Source organism: Taudactylus pleione, unplaced genomic scaffold (genome assembly GCF_031769625.1).
Source record: "Taudactylus pleione unplaced genomic scaffold, aTauple2 ptg000305l, whole genome shotgun sequence".
NCBI classification, from domain to species: Eukaryota; Metazoa; Chordata; class Amphibia; order Anura; family Myobatrachidae; genus Taudactylus; species Taudactylus pleione.
The window spans coordinates 2,307,501-2,327,481 of NW_028284706.1; the positions used below are offsets into that span (position 1 = coordinate 2,307,501).

General features: G+C 47.3%; 1 protein-coding gene across 2 annotated transcripts in view; it reads right to left on the minus strand.

Moving 5' to 3' along the window:
* NUDC (nuclear distribution C, dynein complex regulator) overlaps positions 1-19,981 on the minus strand; it is a 101,478-nt gene that overhangs the window by 65,260 nt on the left and 16,237 nt on the right. For both annotated transcript variants that reach the window (XM_088442073.1, XM_088442072.1), the window contains exons 2-4: positions 6,971-7,048; positions 6,318-6,512; positions 4,728-4,790 (exon numbers count right to left, since the gene is read on the minus strand). In XM_088442073.1, the coding sequence (XP_088298199.1) occupies positions 4,728-4,790; positions 6,318-6,512; positions 6,971-7,048 (336 nt within the window). The remainder of the gene's footprint in view (positions 1-4,727; positions 4,791-6,317; positions 6,513-6,970; positions 7,049-19,981) is intronic.

The following is a 19,981-nucleotide window of genomic DNA, read 5'->3' on the forward strand; positions in this document are numbered from 1 at the left end:
GTATGTATGTATGTACGTACGTATGTATGTATGTACGTATAGGTTGAGTCTCCCATATCCAAAATGCTTGGGACCAGGGGTATTTTGGATAACGGAATATTTCGTATTTTGGAATAATTGCATATCATAATGAAATATCTTGGGAATGGGACCCCAATATACACACAGAATGCATATATGTGTTATATGCACCTTATACACATAGCCTGCAGCTCATTTTATACAATATTTTCAATAATTTTGTGGCTCAAGCAAAGTTGTGTACATACATGAAATAATTTTATGTTTCATTTACACCCTATACACACAGCCTGAAGGTAATTTTATACCATATTTTTAATAATTTGTGCCTTAGACAAAGTTTGTGTACATTGAACCATCAAAAATCAAAGGTTTTATTATCTCAGTCATGCCAAAATTATTCCGTAATTCGGAATATTCCGTATTTCGGAATATTCCGTAATTCGGAATATTCCGTAATTCGGAATATTCCGTAATTCGGAATATTCCGTATTTCGGAATATTCCGTATTTCGGAATATTCCGTATTTCGGAATATTCCGTATTTCGGAATATTCCGTATTTCGGAATATTCCGTATTTCGGAATATTCCGTATTTCGGAATATTCCGTATTTCGGAATATTCCGTATTTCGGAATATTCCGTATTTCGGAATATTCCGTATTTCGGAATATTCCGTATTTCGGAATATTCCGTATTTCGGAATATTCCGTATTTCGGAATATTCCGTATTTCGGAATATTCCGTATTTCGGAATATTCCGTATTTCGGAATATTCCGTAATATTTGGATATGGGAGACTCAACCTGTATACACACATATATATATATATATATATATACACATATACACACACACGAAAAGCTATACTGGGCACTCACAATGTGTGCAATTCACCGGTCCAACAATATGGCACCATGCAGCACACAACCATATGTGACAGACCTCACAAATACTTGAATCTGTATATGTGAGATCAAAGAACCACCCTAATTACACCTGTTAGGGCTGGTAGTAAAGGAAAGGTATAGATAAACTGACAGATCAGAAAAAAGACAGACAGTCAACGCTAACATAAGTCACATACAATGCAGATATAGATCACATACTGCAAATTGGCACTACAATCAACTGCCCAGATTCAGTGTCTGGGAAGGCTATAGTGCTGTATACACTAAACCAAGGGAGAGGTATACAGGTGGACTGGACCACACACTGTCCTCAGAGATCTGCGATGCACCAGCCAGAGAAAATGGCTACAGGAGGAAACAGCTCAGCAAAGCCAGACCTTAGCAGAAAGGCACGCTGATCCGAGGAGCTGCTAAACAGGGAAACTGCCTCCCCTGGCCGGCAATTAACCCCCGGGACTCTGGCTCCCTCACCAAATTCAAGTCCCTGGTGGTCTAGTTGAGCGCAGGGTATTGTGTGTCTGCCTCCACCGCCAGCACCTCCGGTCTGTCCCCAGAGACCAGAGGTTTGGACTGCTAACACACGGATCACCGCATGTGGTGATCCGCTCTTACCTATCCTCGTACGTCCGGCAGCAGTCCGGAATGTCCCGCAGGGCCCGGCTAGCACAGACCCCGGGGTCCCGCCTTGATCCCCAGATATGTACTGGCGTCGCGCCACCGGCAGGGTGACTGAGCAGCAGCGCAGACGTCCTATGGACAGTCTGCTGCTGCCCGCTCTGAAGATTCAAAAAACTATTAAATCATAAAAAATAAAAAAAAACACAACAGCTTTGGGGCTGCTAATCAGCCCCCCTGCGTTAATCAGTGGCCAGACTTCGGCCGGGCACAAACTTAAACTGAGGTGCCTCTGGCTCGGGGTATAGGGAGGATGGACCGATGCATCCTGGGAGCAAAGCTTTTAACTGCGTGGTGCCTGGGATCCAGCTCCAGCTATACCCCAAGGCCTCCCTGTGGAGCCTATGGACCCTGAAGAAGAAATTATTATTTTTATTTTTTTAAACAGTGCCTGGCACAGGCAATATTTTTAAGTGTTGGCTAGTGCCGATTTGTCCTTTAAAAATGGCGCCACAGTAAGAGCGTTAACCCCTTCAGTGTTGCCATGGCCATTTTAGCCACTTGGGTCGCCACAGTACTTTGGAAAATAAGGAGAAAATATGGTAACACACCCAATTAAAAGTGTAAGAGGAACAAGCTTACGCTGCATAAAAAAAGAATTTAGCACAGCCACTGGTATGCCTATGTCTTTGCTTTATTCAGTATACAAACTTAAATTTTAAGTGGTAAATTCTCTCTAATCCAGTGGTTGCAAACCAGGCGCTTGCGAGCTACCAGTAGCTTGTAGTTGTAATTTTGATAGCTTGCCTTACGGCAATATGCTGCAGTATGTGATGGACACAGCAAGAGACTGAGCACTTTGGAGGGGGCGTGGCTCGACTGTGAGCCCATACCGCTGTGAGTTCTCCCTTAGCGGCACTCCTGGGTCCACTTTAGATGAGCCCTCCACTCACCATTCAGACCGTAGCCTGCTCTGCTTGCAATAATACCACCTGCTGATCTGCAGACGTGGACCTCCGGTCTCCCTGCGAGCTCTCCACAGCCACGGCTTTATCACGCTACTGAAGCCACGGGCTAAATTTGAAGGCCGGAAGTGTCCCGGCCTCCACCGGACACCATGGTCATCTCCTGCAGATGCTCTGGTCGCAGCCGGGTGTGGGCGCTTCCCCGACTGCCCCAGGAAGCAGCTTCAGATTCTTCAGGGGGATTCAACAGGGCAGCAATCTGCCTTCACTAAAATTAGGAACAAAATCACATCTGTCACTCTTGCTTCTTTTCCAGTGGCCCAAATAATTGCTAACCACATAAAACCATTTGAGGATGGAGACATCATTAAATAAGCTTTTTGAAAGCAGCAGATGTATTATTTTAAGATTTTAAAAATAAAATCGGAAATAGTTTCTGCCATAAGGAGCACAGCATTCTCGGCTAATACTGTTATGAGGCGAGATTACTTAGTCAGTGAATTAAAATATGATCTGATCGAGTGCTACTATATTTTTCCAGCTGGATAAGTCCATTGACGCAACTGACATATCACAGTTGGCTATATTTGTAAGGATGGTATTTAAGAATTTTATTGTTAAGGAAGACCTTTTGAAAATGTTTCCATTGTAAGGTGAAGACATTTTTGCAGAGCTCAAAGTACTTTTCTTCAGAAAAAAAATCCCTCTTCGCAAGCTCGTTTGTATTACCACAGATGGAGCTCCAGCATTTACAGGTGTTATTAAAGGATGTTTAGCACTGTGTAACAAGGATCCCAGCTTTCCGAAGTTTATAACATATCACTGTATTATTCACCAGCAGTTACTGTGTGCAAAGTTTCTAAAAGTCAACACATTTTTTAAGCTTGTTTTTAAAATAGTCAATCTAATTAGAGCTCATGCTCTCCAAAGATGGCTATTTAAAGCTCTTGCTGATGAACTGGATTGCCAGTACGGGGATCTTTTGTCACATTCAGAAGTGCGATGGCTGAGTAATGGCAAAGTCCTTCGCCATCTCAGAGAACTCTTGTCTGCCATCATCTTATTTTTGCAACATGGTGAAAACTTTCCTCAACTTGAAAATCCTGAGAGGAAACAGAACTGTCCATTTTAGGTCGACAAAAGTGAAAGACTTGATTTTTGGGAGAGGAATCTCCATAAAAGGTGATGTCAAACATTTCCTTTGTTTGAGGGAAGAAATCAAACATGAGGAAAACCCAAGTCCTTTAATGAGAAAATCATATTGAAATAATTTCAACAATTTCAAGCAAAGTTCAAGCGTCATTTCAATGATTTAAAAAAAATGTAACCCCTTGTTTAGTTTATTACATTCCCTTTTATGGAAGTTGACATCGAGCACCTCGTCAGTTTTATTGAACAACTCTTTCAGGAAGATTTACCATCAACAGAACTGGAGATTGTAGCACTGCAAAAAGTGACCTTTCAGTGAAGAGTATTGCCTCTGGATCCACTATTTCAAACAGCATTTGGCCTCTTCTACCAAAAGACAAGTTGCACTTCGTGTGAAATCTTATTTGTGCGAGTCTTAATTTTCCACAATGAAGAGCAAATACAAGAACAGGATGACAAATGAACATGTTGACAATTATGTTAGGATGGGAGTTTCAAGTTACCAGACGAACTTTAAAATGATCTTGGAGTGCCAGCCATCTCATTAAAAATAATCAGTATGCCAGTATGAGTCAAAATAGGAAATCTTTAAAAAAATAAATAATGCCAGTTTAGCTTATGCAATGTTATCATAAAACATGATAGACATGGAGCTGGGCAGACACACATCCATATTATGAATGGGTACCTCTTCATTTTGCGGTTGATACTATAAAATATACTCTTGCTGCAAGTTCTATTTGTGGTTTAGTTCCTGTATATTTCTTGTAGGTGATATCAGCTATGGGTGACTTAATGAGTGAAATATTAGCAAAATAATTTATGGTTTAACCCCTTAAAGTTGCACTAGTATCTACTGAAACATTTTACTATCGGGCTCCTTCTTGCCCAAGCCACGAGGCTGCTTCATGTCCGTTCCACTCACAGACCCAGCTGAAAAAGGTTTGGGGTGAGGTTTATGAGCCTACAATTTATAAACAGTCATAGTGAGTATTGTGAGTGCTATAGGAGTTTTGCTTTTTGACCACCTTAAAAAACAAACAAAAAAAAGAAAACACCATCTTTACCTTTTTAACCTCCTGTTTTTCACCGGCTCCACCAATGGTCATCTCTTGCTCTCTGGCTTTATTCTTTTAATAGAAAATGATAGGGATGTAAATGAATGCCTAATGGCAGAAAGACCTACTGTAATTAAAAGTTTTGGAGGAGCAAGCAATATATTTATGCAACATACAGCACAAAGAGGGTAAGCAGCAATTTGGTTAGCTAATGATAAACACATTACAAAAAATTTGCATACTTTTTGTTAAATAAAATATATATAAAAAACATAATATACTCACTATATACACTTAAATGACTTTATGCCATTTGTTGGGGAATTATTGTTAATGAATGGTAATTCACTTTTGGTTACAACACTTTAGTAATCACTGGTTTAGTGCAAAGGGGTGAATATGCTAGACATGGTCAGGCCTATATGCTGTCTATGCGCAAAAGAAAGCAGTGTCTGCCACCCCTTTGCCTGACCATATTTTTGGTAACCAGGACCTTGGCTATGCCCACCAAGCACAATACCCATCCCTTGCCACTAGGCCAACCTAAAGCGGAGATATTTACGAAGGATTACCACAAATCAATGAAACTAACAGCAGGGCACTGGAAGGAGATAAAAGGATTACTAGATCAGACACAGAGATTGAAAGGTGAACTCTTCATGGAGACTGCACAGTACCACCACAGGAAATAGTTGAGAGCAAATCTCTAAACATTCATAAAAATAAAAAGTAGGGTTACAGTGTCTTAAAGTAATGCTGGGTGTAAAATAAAGAGAGTGGAAAAATTACCAGGCATAACAACTAGCTCAGTGCATTAAGTTGTAAGGTTGTATTACAGATGTGTCCTCATACACTATTGCCGCAGTCACACCAAACATCCTTCTCGGTCACATGTGACTTGGCTTGCGCCAAGCATCTTTTTCGCTTGAATATGCATCTCAGGCCCATATTCACTTAGAGGCGAAAAGTCAGAAAAGTTTAGCCTATCCAACTTTACGCCTCCTTCGCCTGTTTCAGAGGCGGAAACTTTTTGCGCGCATCCCCGCTTTTCTCCATATTAATTTCCTAAACAGGCGAAAACTGAAAGTGGCGAATGCGGACCAGGCGGAAAGTACTGCCAGAAGTGGGGAAATCAGTCTGTACCCCCAAAAAAGATGCAGTAACATAGGGAATCAATGTAGATGTACTAATAGCCCTAATAAAACTGTTTGGGGTACTTAAGTAGTTTCAACTGATTCTTATTAGCGTCTTTGCAAAAGTGGTGAAGAATGCCATAAAGCAGTATGTTTTGGTGAAAATAAATAGTTCAGTCAAATTTGGGGTACTTGAAAATGGGTGCTACCGTATTTTGTGTCTTTAAAGTGAACTTTTAAAAAACTTGAAAAACCACCCTCATACATGCACCTGCAATCCCAAAAGCACTCTGCACGGATCACTAGCGCCAGGCATCTAGCACCGAATGACGTATTGAGGCTAGTGTATGAGGACACGTCTGTATGACAGGAAATAGTAAATTAAAAGTAGCAAAGGGTCCAATATTGCGGTCAAACTACTTCTGACCTAATCCAGAACAGATCAGATGTTCCTAACACACATTACCTGCTCAATTTCCTTTTGAAGTTTATCAGCTTCTTCGTCAGTAAGCTCTGTGATCCGTGGCTCGCCAGGCTCCATCGCTTTCTTCTTGGCCGCTTGCTCTCGCTTTGCAGCAGTGCGCTCCCGCTGCTCAGCCTCTTTCTTTTCCCTGGCTGCACGGGACAGCTTATTTTGGTAACTGAAAGCCTCATTGATTAGCTGGATAAAGAGAAAATGGCTAATTACTTCTTTTTTTTGAACCAAAGTATTTTTATTAAAGTTTTCATAAAAAAGACGTATAGAAACGTACAAACAAGCAAAAGAAAAGAGAAATCAACTGACCGCAATAACGGTGCACAGAGACCATCAGAAATACCAAACCTAAGCAAATAATCAATGAAAACTGTAAAAAATAAATAAAAAAAATAGACATGAAATAAGTAGGACCTGATACCAGAAGTCAGTTATTAAAGGACATGACCAAAGCAGATGCCATATTTCAGCAGCAGTCCACACAGGACAGGAGGTGGAAGTGGTACCTCCAAGCCTTTGCAGACGCACTGTTGTCCTATACACTCTGTGGAGTGTATATATAGCCGTGACAAATGACTAATCCCTTTTATAAACTATTGTGAAAAGGTCCTCATGTCAATGTATAAACAGCTGGTCATTCTTACCTTCTCAGCTGCTCCACTTTCACCACCAACAAAGAAATCAGTTTTTCGCCTCAGGAAACTGAAGAATGTGCTAATTAGCTGAAAGGGAAGAGATGACGGATTACAGCTGTGAATAGAACATGTGTAGAAACTTGTAAAGAAAATGGCCAATAACATGGACAGGTAAGGGGCATGGGTACTTGTGTACTTTACGGACTCATTGCAGAGAGAACCCCATGAATGTTTTAAATGGTACTTGTGTACTTTACATTTATAAAACTGTATATGTGCCATGCCCAAGGCTCGCTCTAAGTTCTTCTCACATTTTGAAAGTCAATCTCTATGCATATAGGCAATTCTATGGAAAAGTACTTATTAAAAAGTATTTATAAAATTACCTGCATACAGAGTATATTTATTTATACACATTAGTCCCCTCATCGAAGGAGTTCACAATACATATAAACACACACAAGTTAATTCTGTCAGAAAGCTCAATCTACAAAAGTCTTTGAAGAGTGGAAAGAAACCAGTGCCCTGGTCGAAATCAAACCCATTAGATTAGTGCTGTGAGACTACAATGCTAACCACTGTGCCATCATGCTGTAGTTCCTTGTTTGCTAGTGCAGACTTAATAAACGAAGATTTTGATATCTCTGCATCACTAATCAGCTCCAGAAGACATAATTTAGGGGTAAAAAGGAAGCAAGTTGAACTATATGTATCATTTCTCTCTGATAGGTTATGGTGGATGTAAACCAATGTATGAAAGGGTTAGTGGCTATATAAAATTTCACAGTTTGGGCTGGCTGCATGATTCAGGTGATATTGGATTTGTGTAGTATAGTAAATTGGAATGGGCTGCCGGCGCTCGGGATCCCGGCGGTCAGAACCTCAACGCCGACATCCCGATAGGGTTAGGGTACCAACACCTGTCGGTAGGTATCCCAACCTCCCCGGTGCCTGAACCTAACCTCCTTCCTCCCCCCAGTGCCTAAACCTAACCCTCCCCTGCTACTTACCTTCGGGATTCCGGTAGTCGGGGTGCCGACATTTTGAGCACCGGAATCCACGCGGTCAGGGTATTGATAGCATCTCTAGTAAAATTACATATACAGTTCCAGCTGTCAGTTGGCAAAAGGGAGCTAATAGCCAAACTCGTGATCGTTTTCAAAAACAATTTACAATCCTCACTATATTTTGTTCCCAAGTCATCCCAACAGTGATGTTTATTTTTTTGGGAAGTCAGTCTGGACGACATCAAAAAGTCAAGCAAAGCAAAGAAGAGTGCAATCTAGTTTGAGCTGCTAAACTATATGTATTTCCTATAAAAGATTAGGGCCGTATGCTTAAACTGCACTTAATACAATATGAAGTTGTGAATATTGAAGGAAAGCATTTACTGGTATATATTAAGGGTCTAGTGAGAGTTAGTCTCCTCCACTCTAATTAGATGTTGAAAAGTGATAATACCATAGCACTCCCACCATGGACAACAAGTTAAATTAATTCAAGATTATAATTGGCCACAGTGGAGTGGTGGCAGAATTATGGGAACCACATACTAAATTATGTGTCTCTTTATGCCATGCAGACCACGACAACGTATGTGATAATTCCATGTAAAGAGGAAGACCGCAGTGTCATTTTGACGGTTGTGAACCTACAACCTGTGTATCTTTTACAACATCCGAAGACTGAATGTGGCATTCCGAGGCAACAACCAAATGTATGCATGCAGTATTTCAGGGGTATTCAAACAAGCCCTTCAGTTACTTTGAAACTACACATCCCAGCTGGGATGTGGTTAATATTCCGGTGGTTGGGATGCCGGCCGTCAAAATACCAACACCGGAATCCCACCATCCGGCAAACTGCTGACACCGCTATCCCGAAAGATCAGGATACCGGCGTCGACATCCTGAACGCCGGAATGTTAGGACCCGGGTAAGTATTACAATTTCCCTGGGGATAGGGGGGTTAAGGTTAGGCACCCCCGGGGGGAGGTTAGGGCAAGGCATCCTTAGATGGTTAGGCTACGGGGAGGGGGGGGGGGGTTAAGCACCAGTGAGGGGCGGTTAGGGTTAGCCCCCCCCCGGGGGAGGTTAGGTTTAGGGTGCAGGAAGGAAGGGTTAGGTTTAGGCACCACCTCGGGAGGGGGAAGGTTAGAGTACTTACCACCCCTGTCGGGATCTTCATTGATCAGGCTTCCGACATCGGGATTTGAACCAGCGGCTATTCAGCTGTCAGCATTTCATGCCCAACCCATCCCAGCTAGCCCTGCCAGTTTTAGCATGCTTCAATAGTAACTGTGGCAGGGCTTGCTGGGATGTGTAGTTCCGCAGCATTTGGAAGGCTGCATGTTGAAAAGGGGCATGTCTTTAATATGCATCCCCTTTTTATCACTCTTGGGGGCATGCCCGGCACTTCTCTGTGAATAGATGCCGGGGCGCATACGCCTGGCATCTATTCACCAGTAATCGCTACACTGCAGTTTTCCCCAGCCACGGGACACTAATGCTCACAGGTGGGGACGGCACCCAGCAGGCTGTTTTAGCAGGGGGATGCCAAAAGGGCCAGGGTGCATTCTGACCTTTTAAAATTTGGCAGGGTGCAGCACCCCACTAAAACATCCTAGCTGGAACACTAAGTGGGGACTTTATTATACATGAAACAATAGGGAAATTCTACTATAAACATGACTGTCCCTCTCCATATTAACCTATAGTAACCTGCAATGAGTGCAATTTCCCCCGTCACATACTTTCCTATTTTTGGAAAGTCCTTTCAAATTAATACAAATAAATATGCAAGAATAAACAAATGTGGTTTTTCAACTACATTTTTTTTTTACTGAAAATGACACTTGAAATTGAGTGAGCAGCCAGGTCCAATGTAACTCTACTAGCGGTGAGCAGAAAAATAAGGAGTTCTGGTAGACTTACCTAGATAACTTCTTTTCTTCAAGGACCTTAGGGTCCACAGTGATACCATGGGGATATTATGGTCGGAGACCAGGAACCAAACAGTTAAAGCTTCATCTACCAGGATGCCCTGGGTCCTCCTTCACATATACCCCGCCCCTAGCCATAGGACTTCAGTTTAGTTAACAAGCCTCAAGGCAGGAGAAGGAAAGAGGATAAGGAAGAGCAATCGTACATCAGAAAACAAGAGATATGGTAAGAACTTACCTTTGTTATCTCTGTTTCTACGAAGTCCATAGGGTCCACAGGGTTGACCTTGGGGTATAGCTGGATCTGGATCCATGGGCACCACGCAGTTAAAGCTTTGCTGCTCCCAGGATGCACTTGGGTCCGTCCTCCTCTATACCCCGCCCCGGCCACAGGCACCTCAGTTGGTAAGCAGCTAAGGCCGGAGGAGGAGACTAAACAGAGAGAAGGAAGACTGGAACACACAAGAAACCATACTCACAGAAATGGGAGACGGAAAACCGGTGACCAGCCACACAGCCCATTTGAAGCCAGGTGCGTCAGGGCGGGCGCCCTGTGGACCCTATGGACTTCGTAGAAACAGAGATAACAAAGGTAAGTTCTTACCATATCTCTTGTTTTCTACTTCAGGGTCCATAGGGGGTCCACAGGGTTGACCTTGGGGATGTCCCAAAGCAGTTCAACTAAGGGCGGGGACGCTCCTGTGCTGAAAGGAGTACCCGGCGCCCAAAGGATGCATCCTGAGAGGCGAAGGTGTCAAACGCATAGAACCTCAAAAACGTTTGAATTGAAGACCAAGTGGCCGCCTTACACAGCTGAACAGCGGAGGCGCCACATCTAGCAGCCCAAGAGGGACCCACAGAACGAGTGGAATGAGCCTTAACAGAGGCTGGCACAGGTAAACCCTCCTGTGCATAAGCCTCACAAATAACGGAACGAAGCCAACGGGCTAACGTTTGCTTGTTGGCAGGCCAACCCCTCTTGTGAAAACCGAAGAGGACAAACAAAGAATCCGACTTCCTAACCGAAGCAGTCCGATCCACATAGATTCTAAGTGCCCGGACTACATCTAAGGAAGCCTCACCAGCTGAAAGATCAGGCGACTGAAAAGCTGGCACAACAAGTTCCTGATTAATGTGGAACTTCGAGACCACTTTGGGCAAAAACTCAGGACGAGTGCGGAGCACCGCTCTGTCCTGATGAAAAATCAGAAAAGGGGGGCGACAGAAAAGTGCCCCCAACTCTGACACCCTCCTGGCAGAAGCAATTGCTAGGAGAAAAACGGTCTTGAACGTCAGCCACTTGAGGTCCACCACCTCAAGAGGCTCAAAAGGATGACCCTGCAAGACCCGTAGCACCACCGCCAAGTCCCAAGGAGCCACAGGAGGCACGAAGGGAGGCTGTATCCTGAGAACACCCTGGAAAAGGTGTGAACATCCGGTAGTGTAGCAATCCGTCGCTGAAACCACACGGACAAAGCAGACACATGAACCTTCAGAGAGGCCAGGCGTAAGCCGAGGTCCAAACCTGATTGAAGGAACTCCAAGATTCTGGAAACCCGGAACACCTGAGGATCATAGTTTCTGGATTCACACCACTGAAAGTAAGTGCGCCACACCCTGTGGTAAATCCGTGCGGAGGCAGGCTTGCGTGCCCTAAGCATGGTACCAATGACTGAACTGGAGAAACCCCTAGACCTCAAGACGGCTGTCTCAAGAGCCACGCCGTCAAAGACAGCCGACCCAGATCCGGGTAAAGGCAGGGCCCTTGAGACAACAGGTCCCGACGCTGAGGAAGAAGGTACGGAGCGTCGATGGAGAGACACCTCAGATCGGAGTACCAAGGACGTCTGGGCCACGCCGGAGCAACCAGCACGAGCGTGCCGCCGTCCTGCTTGAATTTCCGCAGAACCCGAGGAAGTAAGGATATCGGAGGAAACAGATACGCCAGGTGAAACGTCCATTTCACCGACAGCGCGTCTACCAGACTGGTGATGGGAAGAAGAGCTTCTTCCGCAGACCAACGACCATGAAGTGACAACGAGCCGGTCACTGCCCCCCAACCCCGAAGACTGGCATCCGTCGTGAGCAGGACCCAGTCCGGGATCCAAAAGGGACGCCCCTCGACCAGATGAGCTGTCTGAAGCCACCAAGCCAAAGACTGCCGAACCTCCGGGGACAACACCAGCAACTGAGAGCGGATCCGGTGAGGTAACCCGTTCCATTCCGATAGAATCAGCCCCTGCAGAGGCCGGGAATGGAACTGGGCAAATTCCACCATGTCGAATGTTGACACCATGGAGCCCAAAACCCTCATAGCCGAATGGACCGACAGGCGGCAACTGCTCAGGCAACTGTGTATCCTCAGCTGCAGGGAGGAGACCTTCTCCGGGGTCAGGAAGATCCTTTGCTGCCGAGAATCCAGCAGGGCTCCCAAATGAACCATCCGCTGAGATGGAATCAGGGAGGACTTTTTCCAATTTATCAGCCACCCGTGCGCTTGCAGGCAAGCGACCGTCAAGTGGAGATGATGAAGCAGTACCTCCGGGGAACTCGCCAGCAACAGGAGGTTGTCCAGATACGGTAGTAGCCGTACATTCTGGTTCCGAAGATGTGCGGCCATGACCGCCATAATCTTCGTGAACACCCTCTGTGCCGTGGAGAGACCAAAGGGTAGCGCCCGGAACTGGTAATGGTGTTGAAGGATAGCGAACCTCAGATACCGCTGGTGCGAAGGTGCTATCGGAACATGGAGGTAGGCGTCCTGGATATCCAGGGACACCATGTAATCTCCCGGTTCCATCGCCAGAATGATGGAACGTAACGTTTCCATCCTGAACTTGGGAACTCTGAGGAATTTGTTCAGAGACTTCAAGTTGAGGATAGGGCGATGAGAACCATTGGGTTTCCGCACCAGAAACAGAGAAGAATAGAACCCCGTCCCTCGTTGTAATTGAAGAACGGGAACAATGACCCCTGCTGTCAGCAAGGACTCTATAGCTTCCTGAATCTGTAAAGACTTGGTCGTATCCTGAGAAGGACTCGTGCAGAAAAACTGGTGGGGCGGTCTGTGCCGAAAAGACAGGGCGTACCCCTGGGAGACCACTTCTCGAACCCAGGCATCCGTGGTGGTATTGTGCCAGCACTGGGCAAATAGAAGAAGTCGGCCTCCCACTCTGGGGTCCCCCAGAGGGAGGCCCGTCCCATCAGGCAGAAGGTTTATCTTCCTGCTTGGAAGAAGGGCGTCTGGCACTCCAGGGCTGCTTCTTGGGCTTAGAAGCGGCCTTGGTCGTCGACTGCCTCGGGAAGGACTGACCTTTTGCCTTGCCCTGAACCCGAAAGGACCAAAAAGCAGAGCTCCGTACCTTGGTAGGAGCAGAAGCCGAAGGCTGATTTAGACTTAGCCAGAGTGTCCACAATTTTGTCCAAGTCTGGACCAAAAAGCAACTCCCTATTAAAAGGTAAGGCCTCCAGTCCCTTTTTAGAGTCAGCGTCAGCTCTCCAAGACCTCAGCCACAAGGACCGACGCGCCGACACAGCTGCAGCCGACACCCATGAGGTTAGCAGGCTTGCGTCTAATGATGCTTCCCCAATGTAGGAAGCCGCATCCCTCATTTGACCTATCAACGCTCTCTGGAACTCCGGAGCATCTTCCGGAAAGGTATCCTCCAAAGCATTGGCCCAGCTCTCGATGGCCTTAGCCACCCAAGAGATGGCCATGGACGGACGGGCCACCGCCCCCGAGAGAGAGTAGATAGACTTCAAACAAGTCTCCACCTTCCTGTCCGTGGGATCCTTCAGGGAGGAGATCGACGGCAAAGGCAGCGTAGCGCTTTTAATTAAGCGGGTAATGTGGGAATCCACCGCTGGAGGAGTTTCCCACTTCCTGCAATGAGCCTCCGGAAACTGATAGTTCGAAGCCAACCGCTTCTGCGGTTGGAACCTCTTGCTGGGCAACTGCCAGGCCCCTGCCATATGATCCGTCAATTGATCGGACAGGGGAAAAACAGTCGAAGCTACCTTGGCCTTTTTAAAATTTGGGTATTTTGACCTGGGGGCGGGCACATCCTCCTCAATGTGAAGGATGGCCCGCACCGCCCTAACCAATGCCGGCACATTAATGGAAGACTTAGCCTCCATCTCCTGGGCCCCGGCATCCGAGTCAGAGTCTTCATGGATCTCCCCGTCATCCGAAGACACGTCCGTGTCCGTGAACTGAGCCGCCAGTGAAGCCGGAACGGAACGCTTGGACGCCCGTGGGGGCAAATCACTGTGCAACATATGTTGAAAAGCCGATGACGAAGCCGCCAGACTCTGAACAGAGCTGGAGAGGACGTCCACCCAAGGTGGGGTACTGCCTGAGGATACCCCTGAAAAGGTACCATCGACTGCTGCGGCACCGTGGGGGTTTGCACGTATACCGGCAAACCCGCATAAGGACCCACAGTCTGAGACCCGGGAGGAGACTGCACCAGACGAGTCACACCCGGGGAACGGGGCATGGTAGGCTGGGGCAACGCCCTAGAAGGGGCCGCAAGTCGGTCCGCGATTGACGCCAGCACTTGCGTAAACATTGCCCACGGAGGATCCTGCGCCACCGGGGGTTTAGAGGGTCCAGGTACCAACTGGCACCGCCCGCACAGACCGTCCTGAGACAAATCTGCCCCGTCAACCCCTGCCGAACAGCGTCGGCAGGAAAACAACACAGGAGCCTCGGAGCGCTCATTCCTCTCATCAGACATGACACAAACTTTTTTGCAAAAAAAAGTGTCTCACCGAAACGAGGTAAGGCGTATAACACCCACGCACTCCCAAGTATGCAACCCAAACAGCCCACAATATGGTACTGAGGAGCACACCGCAGTATGTGACGGACCTCACAAATACGTAGATTTATATAAGTGAGGTACACAGAAAGAACACCCCTCTCCCACGCACCTGCGGGCCGTAGGAGAAGGAAAGGGATAGGTAAAAAGCTGACAGTAAGTAGAAAATAAGCACAGACAGCAGCACTAGCAAAAAGTCACATACCATGCAGAGAAGTTATACTCACTGCACCTTCCGCTACAATCAACCTCCCAGATTCAGTGTCTGGGAGGGCTATAGCGCTGCGAACACTGTCCTTTGCAGGGGGAGAGGTACGCAGGGGGACTGGTCCACTGGAAGCCTGCCTGGGAGCTCTGCGATGCTGCCTGAGGAAGATGGCCGCCGGAGAGCTCTGAGGAGGAGTGGCCGAGTGAGAACAGCCCAGCGACGCCAGCACACATGAGAGAAGGCGCGCTGGGCTGAGGGGAGGAGCGCTGAAGCAGGGAAGGCTGCCTCCCCCGCTAGTACTAAACCCCCGGGGAAGCCGGTTCCCCGCCGGTACTTACACCCCGGGGGCCAGCGGTCACGCGGGGTATTCCTGAAGAGGGGGAGCCCGCCGCCGCTACTAGCGCCGCCGGTCTGTCCCCAGAGACCGGCGGCATGAAGACTGCGTTTTCCCCGCGTGCAGCGCTGTCAGCGCTGCACGCGGCTTACCTGGCCCCTTCAGTCCGGCAGCAGTCCTTGGGAGGTCCCGGAGCCACGCTAGTACTGACTCCGGGGTCCCGCTGCGATCCCCGGATCAGTACCGGCGTCGCAGCGCCAGCAGGGCTGTTGGAGCGGCAGCGTAGACGTCCAGATGGACAGTCTGATGCTGCCGCTCTGAAGACAGTAAAAATAAAATAATAAAATCTTCTTTTTTTTTTTTTTAAATAAAGAATAAAGCTTAGGGGCTGCTTATGCAGCCCCACTGCGCAGGGTGACCCGACTCCGGCCAGGCACCAACTAAAACTGAGGTGCCTGTGGCCGGGGCGGGGTATAGAGGAGGACGGACCCAAGTGCATCCTGGGAGCAGCAAAGCTTTAACTGCGTGGTGCCCATGGATCCAGATCCAGCTATACCCCAAGGTCAACCCTGTGGACCCCCTATGGACCCTGAAGTAGAAACACTCTTACACAAAATTAGGGAATCTGTGCTCGAAAGTGAGTAAAAAAAAAATTTAAAAAAAATTTACCCATGCAGCCATGTGCGTCAGGGTGGGTGCCCTGTGGACCTCGAAGAAAAGAAGTTATCTAGGCAAGTCTAAGGTCCATAGGGAGCCACAGCTGTTCACCCATGGTGGGAGACGCTCCTGAGCAGAAAGGAGAATTCGTCGCCCAAAGGAGGCAAAAGTACCAAAGGCATAAAACCTAAGAAAAATGTGGACAGAAGACTTTGTGGCTGCCTTACACAATTGTTCAGCAGAGGCGCCACGGCTAAATGCCCGCGATGGCCCTACAGAGTAGAATGTGCTGTCACTGTTTGAGACAGGGAGATCAGCCTGTGTACACCTAAGAGATAGTCATGCGTAGCCATCCCACCAGACTCTGCTTATTAGCTGGCCATCCTCGTTTGTGAAAGCCATATAGTACAAAAAGAGAATCTGATTTTCTAACAGTTTGTAATGTCCACATAAATACGGAGAGCACGAACTACATCCAGGAAGGCTTCACCTACAGAAAGCTGGATGTAGTTCGTGGAGCAACGATTTCTTAATTTACATGAAAACGGGACACTACCTTAGGAAGGTAACCCTCCCTAGTAAGAAGAACAGCTTTATCCTGGAGAAAAATAAAAAATGGGGAGCGACAAGAAAGCACTGTCAAATCAGAGAGACTGCGTGCAGAAGAGATATCGAGGAGAAAAAAAAAAAGTCTTTGCTTGCAACCATTTCAAATCTACAGAGTCCACGGGTTCAAATGGGGGAACTTGTAGCCCCTTAAGAACCAACAACAAATTCCATGGTGCTACCAATCTTCCTCTGGACCCAGACTGACAGTGCAGAAACCTGCACTTTCAGTGGCCAGGCGGAGACCACGGTCTAAACCCACCCTCTCCTAAAAGCCAGTATCCTGGAAATCCTGAACACATTAGGATCATACTTTCTGTGGGCACATCACTCGCCAAAAGAATGCCAGACTGTTACGATCCTCTAGCAATAACTAGGACCGAGATGGAGGTATTATAGATACGTGGCACATAGAACAGTCACAAGCAGAATATTAGAATAATGGCAGTTTACTTGATAAATGATATGGTGGACCAGGAGGGCCAGTACAAACACAACATGTCCATGATGTAATAAGGAGCTGAAACAATGGGACAGTCAATAGAATATACTGTAGACTTACAGTCCAAACTAAAGTTTGGAAATGGCCAGGAGGCCTAGTTGACAACGATGCTTGAAACGTGGTGTAGAAGCAGGATTGCTGTATGGCTTGGAGGGCCTAGTAGACAGCGATGCTAGAAACGTGGTATTGAAGCAGGGTAACTGTATGGCCTGGAGGGCTCTGCAGACAGCGTTGCTTGAACCCAGGGTACTTGGGTCACTTAGAAGCCGGTGAGCAGAATACACGCAGCATGTACAAATTATAGCTGGAAGTCTGGATGCACAAGAAGCAGGTTTCATGTGGAACTTTTGGTAATGCAAACTCTATAGCCAACAGGGCGGCGACAGTCCAGGAAGTTCAAATAGGATCAGCTGCCAATCAGGCAACACTAGGAGGAAACATGTGAAATCCTCTGACGTCTGGGTCTCCTAGCAACCGGCAACCTAGAAGCATGGTCAGGAGCAGGAGGAATACTGGCAGGAGACAAGCCCTGGACTGGACTTGTAACACAGACCCTGTAACAGATGAGGGCAGAGGCAAGCTTTCGTGCCCTAAGCATTGTCCGAGTTACAGAACTGGAAAAACTTTTTGCTCTTAAGATGGAAGATTCAAGAGCAACGCCATCAAAGCCAGATGAGCTAAGTGCTGCAATAGAGTAAGAGGATACGGACTGTGTATTGACAGATTCTGTACGTCAGTGAACCAATGACGTCTGGGCCAAGCCGGAGCCACCAGTATTTCTGTTCAGCCTTCCAGCTTGAATTTCATGAGCACTCTTGGGAGGAAGGAAATTGGAGGAAAGAGATACACCAGCTTGAAGTCCCAACTTACTGCCAGTGCGTCCACAAAGGCTGCCGATGGGTCTCTTGTGGTTGTGATGTGACGCCATGAGATCTAATTCTGGCAGACCCCATTTGTTTATCAGAAGCTGAAACACTCCCGGATGGAGAGGCCACTCTCCAGCGTGTATGTCCTGGCGACTTAGGAAGTCTGCTTCCCAATTGAGTACTCCCGGTATGAATATTACCAAGATGGCTAGAAGATGACATTCTGCCCAAATCATGGCTGTGTAACTTCTTGTGCCCCTGATGATTGAGGTAGGCCACTTTTGTTGCATTGTCAGGACTGGATCTGGACCGGCTTGCCCTGAAGCAGATCATGTGCCCTGATAAGTGCTTTGTATACTGCTCGCAGTTCTAGAATGTTTATTGGCAGATGACTTTCCTGATTTGTCCTTCCCTGAAAAAATGTGATGACCTGTCACTGCTCCCCATCCACGAAGACTTGCGTCTGTGGTGAGCAGTACCCAATTTGGAATCCAGAATGGGAGCCTTTGTTCAGATGATCCTTTCTCAGCCACCACAGAAGGGATGACAAACCTCTGTAAGAATGATCCTCTGGAACTGTGGGCCTGAATCAGACTCGCTCGCGAGCGCTATGCCCTCACAAGCGGGTCGATGGTGGCCCAGTGCGCATGCGCACGACGGAGCCGGCTCAGTCATGCTCATGCGCAAGACGCGGATATCGACGGCAATCTGTTGCTCCGGGTCTCATACCAAAGGGGGCGTGCTGTCGATGTTGAGTGACAGCACGCCCCCTTTGGTGGGCGGGCCGGGGGAGTGGCTGCCCAAACGGAGGTGTTCCCATGTGAACGCCTCCGTTTGGGGGCGGTCCCACTGACATCACGAGTGATGTCAGGGGGAGGTATTTCAGCTCTGAGAGAGCCGAAATCTCTCTGGGGCTTGCGGCAACGAGACTCTACCACAAGAGTCTCGTCGCAAGCCCGATGGTCTTGATCATAGCGACCATCTTCCTGGCCACTCGCTATAGCTGTGGGTGGGCACCCACAGCTATGCGAGCGGCCAGAAGGCCGCTCTAAAAAACAAGAAGACCGTCTCCGATTCAGAGCGAGCGGCTCTGAATCAGGCTCTTTATTCGATGATACTGTCCATTCCACTTGGAGAGAATCAATCTTTGCAGACGCCAGGAATGGAGCTGAGCATACCCCACCATGCCTAAGGTGGATACCATTGATCCCAGGACCTGCATTGCTAGCAGAATGGATACCCTTCGCTTTCGAAGCAGCTTGCGTATTCGCAACGATAGGGCCACAAACATCTGTTGTGCTGGAGAAAGTGATGATTTCTTCCAATTGATGACCCAGCCATGCTTTTGTAAGCAGGCTATGGTCAGTTGAAGTTGGTTTTGTAAAACAACCGGAGTCTGTACCATTATCAGAAGGTCGTCCAGATATGGCAGAATTCTGACTCCCTGATGCCTGAGATAGGCAGTCATGACTGCCATTATTTTGGTAAAAACCCGGGGAGCCATAGATAGACCAAAGGGTAGAGCCTGAACTGAATGCTGCTGGACAACAAACCGTAAAAATTGCTGGTAGGATGGTATAATAGGAACATGCAGATATGCATCCTAAATGTCCAGGGAAACCATGTAATCCCCACCGACTCCATTGCCAAAATAATTGATCGAAGAGTTTCCATACGAAACTTGGGTACATGGATAAACCTATTGAGGGTTTTCAGATTTAGTATAGGGCGATAAGCCCCATTCGGTTTCTGAACCAGAAATAGATAGGAATAATAACCCCTTTCCTGTTGTGACACAGGAATCAGGACTATTACCCCCGCCTGCAGTGTGGGGATTTGCTTCCTGAATGGCCAAGGCCTTGACCGCATCTGACGGGAGATTTGTGCAAAAAAAAAAAAATTGGGGGGAGGATGCCTCTTGAAAGTGAGGGCATACCCCTGAGAGACCATTGGTCAGACCCAGGCATCTGTTGTTGTTTGATGCCAACAATCCGTAAACTGAAGGAGTCGGCTTCCCACCATGGGATCCCCACCCCATCAGGCAGAGGGTTTGTTATCCGGCTTAGAAGCTGGACGTCTTGCC